The sequence below is a fragment of the Monodelphis domestica genome, chromosome 8, assembly GCF_027887165.1.
Source record: "Monodelphis domestica isolate mMonDom1 chromosome 8, mMonDom1.pri, whole genome shotgun sequence".
Lineage (NCBI taxonomy): Eukaryota > Metazoa > Chordata > Mammalia > Didelphimorphia > Didelphidae > Monodelphis > Monodelphis domestica.
In genome coordinates this window covers 148139304-148152762 of record NC_077234.1, presented here as the reverse complement: position 1 = coordinate 148152762, position 13459 = coordinate 148139304, and the positions used below count along the sequence as shown (strand labels likewise).

Sequence of the window (13459 nt, the reverse complement as noted above, 5' to 3'; positions counted from 1 at the left end):
CTAGATTGCCTACTCTGTACTTTTCCTCCAGGTGCCTCCTTGTTGCCTGTGTTCAATGCTCTAAGCCTGGTACAGCTGTGCCAGAAAGGTACTCCTTCTGGACTAGAGCCTTGCCTGCCCAGAGATTCCAGCCACCACTAGAGGTACAGTACTGTAGGTGGGGGAGGATTCCTGGTATGTTACTTCTTCCTTCCCCTCAAAACAGAGTTTTCAAGAATTCAGACTTTAGGGGGGATATATTTGAAGGTATCCAGAAGGTGGGTTTCCTAGCTCTATTCTGGTGTTATATTTGGTTTTATGTCCCCTTGAAGCATCGTGTTTTTGATTGGTGTTGAATGGTTTTCATAGGGGTCTGGACTCTTGCTATATCTAATCTGCCATCATGACTCCCCTATGATCTATTTTACTGATGATTTTCCTAATATTAAATAAACTCAGAATTCCTTGTATAAATCCTACCTTGTTATAATGAATGATGTTTGTGATATATTACTGTAATCTCCTTGGTAGTGTTTTTTAATTGCCTCTATATACATTAAAGTAATTGTTGTATAAGTTTTTTCTCTGTGTTTGATCTTCTTTGCTTATGCAACAGTACTATATATATGTGCATTTATATATATATATATATTTAATGGAATTTGGTAGGACTACTTCATTGCCTATTTAGCCCAAAAAGTGTATATTGAGTTGATATTGATTGTTCTTTAATATTCTTTAAGTATTAAATAAACTTTTCATAAAAATTAAGAAAGGAATTCTATCAAATTTCATCTATGACATAAATATGATAGTGATACAAAACCCAGAAAGAAGTGAATTAGAGACAGAAAATTATATATCAATGTCAATGTTAGGCCACTCAAACTACTAACAATTATCTCAGAGCTAGAAAAATAATAGCAAAATTAATATAGAATATTAAAACACCTAAAATATCAAGGAAATTTTTGAAAATAAATTAAGGAAAATAGCTTAGTTATACAAGACCTTAAGTGTATTATAAAGTGGCAACCATTAAAACAATCTGGTTTTGTCTAAGAAATAAAGTAGCAGAACAATAGCATAGATTAAGCTCACAACATATTCAGCATTTACCAGAAAATGACTATGGTAAGCTGTTTTGTAAAAGATTTTAACAGGAACATCTAAGACAAATCTATAAGTAACTTGGAACCAATGAAGCAAATCTAGACAGGAGGCCATTACAAGATATAGAAAGGAACATGTTTTGGAAGATAAAATACACAGGACATGGGAGATTTTAAAGGAAATTTGTGAATATTGGGGATGGACTAATAAAATTTAAAAAAGATTTGATATTAATTAATGGTGATTCTTATTATTATATTGCTTTGGCAATTTTTTATTGTCTGTATATTAAGTTCTTTTTCTTTTTCCAAAAATTTCTTTGTTATTTTGTATTCACAATAGTTTGGCACAAAAGTTTTGCCCAACACATTTCTTTTTCTTCTTCTTTGGTCTTTGGGGGACAATAGTCTCTCAACAACAACAAAAAATATGGAAAGTAATTGGGGGAAAATGTTAAGAGTTAACAAATTTCTAATAGCTTTTCTCATATTTATGATTGCTTTAATAAATCTTATGGAATGGTGATGACTTTGCAATTTTTCCAGCCCCAAAAGGTCTGTGTGCCCTAAAAAGTGTGCCCTAAAAAAGCCTATGCTTTCTTCTGTCTTATCTAAGGTATATCCTGCTATATTCCAAAAAAATTGACATTATGTTTCTCATTGTTGGTAGAAGTTTCTCACATTGCTTAATAGTAAAAGAACTCCCTCCACTTTGTCTTGAAACATTATATAAATCTTTGCCCTGTGCACTGTATTTAGGGATAGGACTTGGGTGTATCCAAAGCCTCCTGATATGAATCTCAATGGAAATAAACATCTTTACCATAGAGTTTTATGCTTGCTTGGTTTTAAGGTTGACAGGGTTCACTCTCAACCTTCAGTTTTTCTTTGTTGGTACCCTTGACTCTATTTGGGTGTCTGTAAGTTTCAGTTTTCTGAAGATGAAATGACAGAATGTTGACTGAGAGTTTGAGAAGCCACCTCCTGTAAACATTAAAATTAATCTCAATTATAAAAACATTATATTTTAGGGGATTTATTAATGATCATTAGAAATCAAGGAATAAAAAGGATACAAAATAAAGACCAAGTGCCCATGATTGATTTGCCATTTCAATATCCCCTTACTTAGTTTACCACCACCACCATGCTGGTGGCAAGCCCAGGAAAGAGACCCAAGAGAACCACCCACTTGCTAATATCCTCTGTCTACAGGAAGTACAAAATGACAGGAAGTCAGTGGCCTTCTGGGAAATGTAGTTCTTTTTTTAGGGTAAGAAATTTTAAATTATACATTTCTTAGCTTGCAAGGGTGGGTGGGTGGGGTTGATTTTTGCCACCACAAATGGATGATGAATTTTTTTAAGCCACGTTTATCCTGCCAAGGCTTTTTACCACCCCCACCCCCGCCAAATTCCAAAAGAACTCCAAACTCTCTCTGGAGCTTTTGCTCTGCTCCTGCTGTTATTTTTGTTTTTTTTTTCCTTTTATATATCCTCACTTTTTGCCTAGTCACCCTCCTTACTGGCCAGGCTGTTTTAGCTGGGGGATTCTTGGCGAAGAAGAGATTAGCCACTTCTCTTGCCCATTTGCTTGAGCCCATGTTCCTCAGTTCCTTGATGCTTCCTTTGGCATTGCTGTTGCTCATACTGCCTGCTCCTACTCCTGTTTCCTCTTCCTGATCCCTTGTCTGAGTCCAGCACTAGACCTGGTCCCAGACTACTGGTATCTGCCTCTGTCTCTTTGGAATCACAAACTAACTGGTAAAAACTGGAGTGCATTTTCCTTTGGCAACTATTAGCCTCTAAACTCTCTCTCCATGTGGCTGGGGAAACTTGCATTTTACCTCAGGGGGAAGAGAAGAAGGAAGTTACTCTTCCAAACAGGAAGTAAATTATAAGCATGGTGTACTCTATGAAACAGCAATACACGGCCTGTTTCAAACAGCTTTTACCATTCATGACTGAATTGATTCTTTAACTTATCTTGCCTGAGATTCCAGAGAGAAATTCACCTCCCAACAACCCTTTGCCATTTGGACCTGCCCAGTCTCTAAGATTCATCCAGTTTGAGATTCCTCAAACCAATGTTCTCCCTCACTATGGGAAATACCACAGTTCTGACAGAAGGAATCTGAATGGATGGAGAAAGGAACTTTAAAGAGACTGGTGGTGAAAATTTTAAGCCTTTACAGACTCCATTGTTTTATAAAAGTCTCTGTATTTTATTGTGTTTTGCTGATTGTCTGCTTTAAGATTGAATTTCATTGTTTTAAGTTCATATATTAATTTATTCAATACTATTCTGTTACACTGAATCATTTGAATCTACTGAGTTTTAACTACTGTTGTATTCTGTTACCTTTCCCTTATAGCTATACTGAATAAATATTATTGAATGAGCCCCCCAATAAACCAGTCTTTTTCTTCCATTTTGGCTTTGTAAATATCACATAGATGATGAATGAATTTCATCAAAACATGTTATAATTATATAACAACCTTTGGAAAATTTAATGAGTTAAATATATTAAATTGATTTTAAGGGGTCCTCAAACATGAATTTTAGATTTTTTCCAACAACTCTGATGATCATTTTTAGTGCCTCTGAATTATTTGTAATATGAAATAAAGGGTCCATTTTAGTACCTGAAGTGAAGTGCAATTATAATCCCCCCTCCCAAATTTGTAAAAATGTGAATGAATGGGACATAACAGTCTCATGCCAAAGGAGCTGGGATGTTGATCCGAGGGAATGATATCCCTGGATGACTCCCAAGAGGGAGCATTTCTCATTTTTAACTCTTCTGCTTATTCTACCCATACACAAGGATGATCTAGATTCTTGGTGATGTTTTTAGACCCAATATCAACAGTACAGAGGTTTGCTTTTTTTCCTAGACTCCTCTGTCACATTTTGTAATGATGCCAGTAATAGATTTTTTAAAACATCTCAGACAAGGTTGAAACATTGCTACACCTGAAAAAGTGTATAGAACCTGACAACAGGCTAGAAATACTGCAAACATAAACATACCTCCCTTCCTCCCTTAAAACAGGATGTCTTCCCTAACTAGCTCCAGGTGTAGGTTGTAAAACCCCCTCTCCCTGACACCAAATGTACTTACATTCCTCTTAGGTTGTAAATCCCCCTCTGACACCAAATGTGCCTGCATTCCTCCTACCCTTTTGTCCTCCTAGCCACAATATATATATACCATGCTTTTGCTTCAATAAACGACTCCTCTTTTTGCATACCATGTGAGAGCTGTCCGTTCCTTACTTGTCTCTTCCCCTTTCCTTCTCTCTCTCCCCCTCCCCTCTCAGGGGTCGTAAGGGGCTGGTCCCTGACATATCTGGCGCTCCAACGTGGGGCCCGAGCGACCACCGGACAACTGAGGAAAAGTTCGGCGCCGAAACCGAGGCTACAGTAACGGGTAAGGATCGGACGATCCCGAGGAATGGTAAGTTGTCCCATTCATATCTCCCTCTCAAACCCCATTGTGTGAATGGTTGAATGTATGTGTATTTTGATGGCAACGGAATAACAGTCCCCTTATATATACGAGTAATAGGGCGCCCCTTTGGGGAACCTGGCCGGGGCTTATACGGCACGCCTACGCTCAAATATAAGGGACCCCTCTTTGACCAAAGGGGAGAGGCCAATTCGTGGAGAGTTGATCTCGCGGTTTGACTGCCGTTGACCTGTTTCTGAGTGTTGACCTGGAATTACTGCGTTTTCGACCCTGCGCGAGCACGGCGGCCAGGAAACCAGGGAAGCGAGTCTTGTGTGTGACTGAAAATGGGGAAAACACTATCTAAGGAAGCTCTGTTTATAAAAGAATTAAAAGAAAGAATTAAAGAGCGCAATGTAGAAGTTAAGAAAAGAGATCTGTTGCGCTTCTTCTCCTTTATTGAACAACGCTGCCCGTGGCTCATTCTCCATGGCCCTGGCATTCACCCCCTAACTTGGGATAAGGTTGGCCGAGACCTTAATGATTTTGCACGCTCAGGTCAGCCTATCCCTGAGGATTTCTTTACCTTTTATGGCCTGATTCGGGACATCCTTAAAGAGGCTGATTCCAGCGCACAGGTCTCCCACCTCCTCAGCCTTGCTGAGGACGCTATTGAGGAAAGTAAAAAACAGACTGAAGAAACCCCTGAATTAGACAACATGGATAAAAAATACAAAACCCCGTCTCAAGAAACCCCTGAATTAGACGAACCTATTAACACCCCCTCACACTTACCAGAACCACTGCCTCCCTCCCACAGACCCGCTCTCTATCCTGTCCTTTACGATAGCAATACACCAGAGACCTTCAATCCCGCATACCAGACTGAACTGGATGAGGTGGCAGCCAGATACCACCCTCCAGACTTCCTTAAAAACAAACCCCCTCCCTACAATCCACTTTACCCTTCCTCGATTTTACCAACTCTTCCCAATACAAATGACCTAAAGATAGCCACTGCTCAATTAACTAAGCAAATCACTGATCTCAAACAATTTATAGACTTACAACATGAGATCGGCCACTTAACAAGCCAATTACATGACCTTCAGGTCGCCACCCTGAAACCAATCTCACATTCAAAAAAACCTAAAAACAACCCCTCCAAACTACAAAAGCCCCTCCTGGCCCTCCCGGTAGTTACCAGGCGTAGGACTACCACCGGTACCACCCCGGAGGATGTAGACATAGAGGAGATCCCTGACGAACTGTCCCAACCCTACCAAAATTCACCCCCCGTTTCCTCTGAATCTGACAGAGAGGAGGGGGATGAAGAAGCGAATCAAGGGGTCCATACCACCGATACAATCCGGCCCCATGCCCACCCATTTAAAAGACTTAAATTCAAACAGATTAAGGACCTCCATTCAGCAGTAAAAAACTATGGCCTTAATGCTCCCTTTACCCTTTCTATCTTGGAAAGTCTCGGGGGAGATGGGCACTTACTCCCCTCAGAATGGACTAAGGTTACACAATCTGTCTTGTCTAGAGGCCAGTTTTTAACCTGGAAGGCAGAGTTTCAGGAAAGGGCAGAAAATCAAGCAAAATCAAATCTCACAAACCCCCAAACAGCCAATTGGACAGTAGACAAACTCATCGGTCGAGGTCGTTATGCCCCTGACACCGTGCAATTGAGATTGCCTCCTGGCCTCCTCATGCAAACTGCCCACGCAGCCTTAACCGCATGGCGCGCTGTCCCTGCCTCCGGGGCCATCACCGCCCCGATCTCTAAAATCCTCCAGGGACCAAACGAGCCCTATGCTCAATTTGTAGCCAGACTCTTAGAGACAACAGAAAGGGTCTTGGGACAGGACGGTACCGATAACCCAGTGGTTAGACACCTGGCCATTGAAAACGCCAACCCTGCCTGTAAGGCCGCCCTTAGAGCAAAATCTAGAGAGCTTGATCTGAACGGCATGATCCGCTTATGTAATGATATTGATTCTTATGACCACAGAATTAACAAATCTATCTCCTTAGCTATTGGAGCAGCCATTCAAGCCACCCGACAGAACGCTCCCCGTAATTGCTTTAAGTGCGGCATGCCCGGACATTTTGCTCGTGAATGTCCCTCTAATCAGATTGCTCGTGAATATCCCTCCAATCAGACTGCTCGTGAATGTCCCTCCAATCAGGCTGCCCCTAGTTTACCTTTCAGCCCCTCGGGGGTGCCTTCGAGACTGCCCCCAAGTGTCTGTCCGAAATGTAGGAAAGGGCGTCACTGGGCCAGCGACTGCCGCTCCAAAACTACCTCAAATGGACAAAATATTCCACCTGTCCAGGGAAACGGGATGCGGGGCTCCCTCGGGAGCCCCTTCCCCTCACCCTTGCTCGAGCCACAACAGGCAGCGCAGGCTTGGACCTCTGTTCCTCCTCCACCAGAATATTAACCCCTGAGGATGGCCCTGAGGTCATTTCCACCGGTGTCACTGGTCCACCACCCCCTGGTATGTTCTTCTTAATCATCGGAAGGGCACTCACTACTCTACAGGGAGTTGTGGTCCACCCCACATTAGTGGACAATGACTATACAGGAGAAATAAAGCTCATTGTTGAGTCTCCCCATGGCCCGGTTACTATCCCTGCTGGCCACCGACTAGCCCAAGCCCTCCCCCTTCCCATGGTGGGTGACTTCCCTACCATTGAACAGACAAGGGGCCCTTCGTCCCCAGGATCGTCAAACATCTATTGGGTACAACAAATCACTGAGTCCCGTCCCACCCTCCAGTTGTCTCTTGACGGGAAAAATTTTATCGGACTACTTGACACCGGGGCTGATTCCACGGTCATTTCCCACAAACACTGGCCTTGTGCCTGGCCCCTTCAGCCCTCTACCACTCATTTGTCCGGCATAGGGCAAGTCAATCACACACTTCAGAGTTCAAAGTTCCTTACTTGGAGAGATGCTGAGGGTAACACCGGCACGACTCGACCCTATGTAGTCAAAGGGCTCCCTGTTAACCTCTGGGGCAGAGATATTCTCGCTCAAATGCGACTCCTCATGGTGAGCCCCAGCGACCCTGTCACACAAATGATGCTTAAATCTGGCTTCCTCCCAGGAAAAGGGCTTGGCAAAAATGAACAGGGCAATCCTCAACCTATCTCCCTTACACCCAATAGAGATAAAGCAGGCTTTGGGTCACAAAATTTTTCATAAAGGCCACTGGTCCTCCTGCACCCCAGGCAGATAAGATAACTTGGAAGTCTGATTCCCCTGTCTGGGTCGACCAGTGGCCCCTCACCTCTGAAAAGGTCCAGGCCGCCATCATGCTGGTGCAGGAGCAAATCTCTTTGGGCCACCTCGAGCCCTCCACCTCACCATGGAACACACCTATTTTTGTTATCAAAAAGAAGGCTGGAGGGTGGAGACTACTACAAGATCTACGGGAAGTTAATAAAACCATGATTCCCATGGGCGCCTTACAACCCGGACTCCCATCACCTACAGCTATCCCTAAGGGATTTCACAAAATAGTTATAGATATAAAGGACTGTTTTTTCTCCATTCCCCTCCACCCTCAGGATTGCCCTCGATTCGCCTTCTCTATCCCCATAGTCAATCAAATTGGCCCCAATCCCCGATTTCAATGGTTAGTCCTGCCTCAAGGAATGGCCAATTCTCCTACCCTATGTCAAAAGTATGTTGCTCAGACGATAGATCCCATCAGGCTTCGATTCCCTTCCGCATATATTATCCATTATATGGATGATCTTCTCATAGCAGCTCCCTCCCCTCAACTGACCCAGACCATCGCTCAAACCATTACTTCAGCCCTACAGGACAGAGGCTTTAAAATTGCCCCCGATAAGGTACAGGTCCAATATCCCTTTTCTTTTCTCGGATTCCGTCTCGAGACTGATCATCTCTTTACACACAAAGTCACGCTTAATCGTTCCACCCTAAAAACACTTAACGATTTTCAAAAACTTCTAGGGGATATTAATTGGCTTCGTCCTTATCTCGCCCTTGCAAAAGCAGACCTCCGCCCCCTAGAAAATATTCTATGCGGAGATACCGACCCCTCTTCATCACGATCACTAACACCTGAAGGAGAAATCTCCTTACAAAAAGTTGAACAGGCAATTGCCAAACAGAACATCGGCTACTTCTCCCCTAAGGATCCCCTCTATTTAATCATCTTTTCCACTGAATTCTCTCCCACAGGTCTCCTATGGCAGGACCCTTCTCCCCTCATTTGGCTACACCTTCCCCTAGCCTCTAGGAAGATCCTGATCCCCTACCCTGACCTGGTTGCTCAGCTTATTATGATGGGTGTCCGCCTGGCCACTCGCCACTTCGGCTGCCAGCCCGATCATATTGTTTCCCCGTATAATAAAGAGCAACTACGATGGCTGCAAACACAGAATGATAATTGGGCCGTCCTTATCTCATCCTATGAAGGCACTATTGACAATCACATGCCCAGTAATAAACTCTTACAATTCTTTACCCTTACCCCCTTCACCTTAACCCGTATTACGCAGTCATCTCCCATTCCCGGAGCGCCCACGATTTTCGTGGACGGCTCGAAAACAGGCCTCGCGGCCATTGTTATGCATGATTATCCCCATACTGTCCACACTCCTTATCAATCTGCACAACTGGTTGAACTCTATGCAGCACTCACTGTTTTTATCTCTCTGCCTGAATCCCCCTTCAATCTATACTCTGACAGCCGATATGTCGTTCAGTCCTTACTACGGCTTGAGGCTACTCCTGTTATTCAACCCACAACAGCCACCTTTTTCTTATTCACCAAGATACAGCAAGCCATCAGAGCACGGTCCCACCCCTTCTTTATAGGTCACATACGTGCTCATTCAGGTCTCCCAGGCCCCTTGGCATTAGGAAACGACCTTGCAGATCAATATACCCGCTTGGCCGCCCTGGCTGTACCTACAATCCCTTCGCCAGACCCTATTTCCCTTGCTACTGAAGCCCACAAACTGCACCACCTTAACGCCCATACTCTTCGCTTAGCCTACAAAATCACTAGAGAGCAAGCCAGAGCTATAGTGAAAAGCTGCAAAAATTGCCTTACGCTGTTACCTGAACCTCACTTTGGAGTCAACCCTCGTGGCCTCCTCCCTGGCCACCTGTGGCAGATGGACGTTACTCATGTTCCCTCCTTTGCTAAATTGAAATATGTTCATGTTTCCATTGACACCTTCAGTGGGTTTCTTTTTGCCTCGGCACAATCTGGCGAGGCCACCAAACATGTCATCAAACATATGTTTCTCGCCATGTCAGTCATGGGAAGACCATTGACCCTTAAGACAGACAATGGTCCTGGCTACGCAAGCCGTTCCTTTAAACAGTTCTGTGCTCAATTAGGCATAAAACATATCACTGGCATCCCCTACAATCCCCAAGGGCAAGGTATTGTAGAAAGAGCAAACCAAACACTGAAAAATACCATTTTCAAACTAAAAACTCAGGAGACCCTCTACCCCTTGTGTGGCAACCAAACCACCTTGCTGGCACATGCCCTTTTTGCCCTTAACTTCCTCACCCTGGATACGGAGGGCCGCTCTGCCGCGGACCGTTTTTGGCACCCACACACCACCTCTAACCTCGCTCAGGTCCTATGGCGTGATCCCCTCACGGGCCGTTGGAACGGCCCTGACTCTGTTCTGACCTGGGGCAAAGGCTCAGCCTGCATTTTCGACAAAAGGGAGCAGTCTGCTCGCTGGATCCCCTCACGTCTAACAAAACCCTTCAGCCCAGATAATCATATTCCCCCAGGGTCTACCCCTGAGAAAAATCTCCCCTCTTGTCTTACAGGTAATGCGTGAAACCCATGATCCATCCTGCCTTGTACTGCGAACACTGTTGGCTGCCTCCTTGTTCTTCGCGATCCTCGGCCTTCTTGCTGCCCTGATAGAATCCATCCACATCATCCTCTACATTCGCAGTCTGAAGGACCCTTGAACATTCGCGACCATTATGGGCCTTCAAATTTTATTGTTTCTTTCCCTACTCACCCCCCCTATGAGTGCACAACACCACTCCCACCGTCCATGGAAATGGACCCTTAGCAGCTGGGACAGTAGCTCTATTATCCAGACTACAACCACCTCTGGAGCACCCAGCTTCACCTTTCTCCCCTGCACAATTATTCAACAGGACGGACCATGCCTACCGGAAAAACGCGGAGCCCCTACATCACACTTCACGTATAATGATTATTACATTTGCCCTTCTTCCAATCCTGGAAAGCATTATTGTAATCGCCCAAATGTATACTATTGCTCCTATTGGGGATGTGAGACTCGCTCTACCGGATGGACTCCCCCCAAATTAGACTCCTTCCTTTCCTTTCATTGGGGACCCTCGGGTTGTAATCCCCGATCACAGCTCGGGCGCTTTATCGCGGAGGGTTCTAAAGGACTATGGATTGACTGTTCATATCTCAACCTTACAGTACTACAACCCACCGATGACAGCTGGCTCCTAGGAAGAACTTGGGGTCTCCGCTCCTACCAACCAGGAGATGACCCCGGAGGACTGTTTTTCATCAAGAAAGAACTCCCTCAGGAAACCCCCCCCTCCATTCAGGGCCCAAACAAGGCCCTCCGACCCGCTAAACCCCGACACCCACCTCACCCCCCCACACCGACATCCGCCCCCCAACTTAGACCGTCTCCCTCGTCCCCCGTCTCCTTCCCTTCACCCCCTCCTCCTCCCCTGTTACCCCCTATCCCTAAGGAGAAACCGATAATCCCTTACCCGTACCTCCCTCTCCTGCAAGCGTCTTTTTCCGCGCTTAACCACTCCTTCCCTAACTTCACGACCAATTGCTGGCTTTGTTTAGTCGCGTCCCCGCCCTATCTTGAAGCTTATGCCCTAACCGATAATAATCTTACGTGCTCTAAGGTTGACAACCCCTCTGCTTGTCACTGGGATAATGATGATCCCTCCCTTACTATACCTATTATCGGAGGCAATGGCACTTGCATTGGCAAAAATGCTACACTTAATCCTTATTGTGCTGTGTCCTTCGTGACTAGGAATGACTGCAAATTTTATATTCCCCCTGGTAATACCCGTTGGCTTTGCGTGAAAGCAGGCCTTCAAGCCTGTTGGGCTTCCACCGCCCCAGAGGACGTGTGCATTCTGGTCACCATTGTACCACGTGTCACCTTTAGGCCCGACCAGGACTTCCTCCCCCTGTGGGAACGACTCCAAAACCCCAGATGGAGAAGAGAACCGGTAACCCTCGCCGTTACGATAGCCGCTCTTCTTGGCGCCGCCGGTGCAGGGACCGGCATAGCCGCTCTAACTTCCCAACACATATCCCACAATCATTTACGGGCAGCAGTAGATGAAGACATTGCCCGCTTAGAATCCACCATAAATTTCTTGGAAAAGTCCCATGCTTCCCTTGCTGAAGTAGCCTTACAAAATAGACGAGGATTAGACCTCCTCTTCCTCCGCGAAGGGGGACTCTGTGCCGCCCTCGGAGAAGAATGTTGCTTCTATGCTAACCACTCTGGCGTCATTAGGGACTCTCTAGCCCAACTCAGGAAAGAGCTTGAACAGAGGCGCAAAGATAGGGAAACAAACGGCCCTTGGTATGCACAGTTTCTGCCTAGTTCTCCATGGTTCTCTGCAATCCTCTCTACCCTCCTTACCCCCCTCATAGTTTTTATCCTTGCTTTGACCTTTGGCCCTTGGATTTTCAAAACTATCACACGGCTGGTCACTCGCTCCATTGAATCATCCTTGAAGGCCTTCCCTATGGTACAGTACCACCGCCTAGAGACGGTTGGCCACACCTCCCCCTCCACTGAGCAATACAACCAACTCCACTTCTCGGGACGGTAATCCAACGACGGGAATATTGCGGGTCCCTTGCCCTTGCGTGGAGGCTATTAGGGAAATACCCCGCATAGCCTAAGACAGGAGCCGCCTCCGAAAGGGTCCTTCAAGACGAGCTTAAGACCATGTTGTGATAGTTCTGCAAATCCATTTTTCTCTCAGAACCCCTCTCCCTCTTTTGAAAAGAAAAGGGAGGAATTGTATAGAACCTGACAACAGGCTAGAAATACTGCAAACATAAACATACCTCCCTTCCTCCCTTAAAACAGGATGTCTTCCCTAACTAGCTCCAGGTGTAGGTTGTAAAACCCCCTCTCCCTGACACCAAATGTACTTACATTCCTCTTAGGTTGTAAATCCCCCTCTGACACCAAATGTGCCTGCATTCCTCCTACCCTTTTGTCCTCCTAGCCACAATATATATATACCATGCTTTTGCTTCAATAAACGACTCCTCTTTTTGCATACCATGTGAGAGCTGTCCGTTCCTTACTTGTCTCTTCCCCTTTCCTTCTCTCTCTCCCCCTCCCCTCTCAGGGGTCGTAAGGGGCTGGTCCCTGACAAAAAAGTTGTGACAAGTATTCATTAGCTTCTAAGTTTTATTTTTTAATGTCATACAGTAGACTCATGTGAATCCTAAAGATAGTGGGTTTGTTTGCTTTGTAATTAAATGGGCTAATATAACTTTGGGGATTTTGATACATTTTATGTGCATTATGTGTAGTATTATCATTCTTTATTTAAAAAAAAACTGTTTGTAAACAGTGGATAATGGCCCATGTTGAAGGGGAAATAGACCTCATTTTTGGTGAGAAACCTTTGTACTCTGCCTTTCCTTAAATGACACAGTGTGTCAATGATTGTAACCTATATATTTTTGATTTTTTATTTTTTTATTATTGTTTTTGCTTGCATGTGCAATATACTATTTCAATTTTATTTTTTCTCTCCATTTTGTATTTGAGGGCCATTTCAATAGGATTGAGAATATTTTTCTTTAACTTTTTTGATTTTTCAGTAATATAAGTTTAA

At 44.7% G+C, this 13459-nt stretch overlaps 1 protein-coding gene across 1 annotated transcript; it reads left to right on the top strand.

Annotated features, from left to right (window-relative positions):
- Positions 1-4892: 4892 nt before the first annotated feature.
- Positions 4893-6995, top strand: LOC107649968 (endogenous retrovirus group K member 8 Gag polyprotein-like). Its single transcript, XM_016425490.2, has one exon. It carries the CDS (start codon positions 4893-4895, stop codon positions 6993-6995), a length of 2103 nt encoding a protein of 700 aa, XP_016280976.2.
- The last annotated feature ends 6464 nt before the right edge of the window (positions 6996-13459 follow it).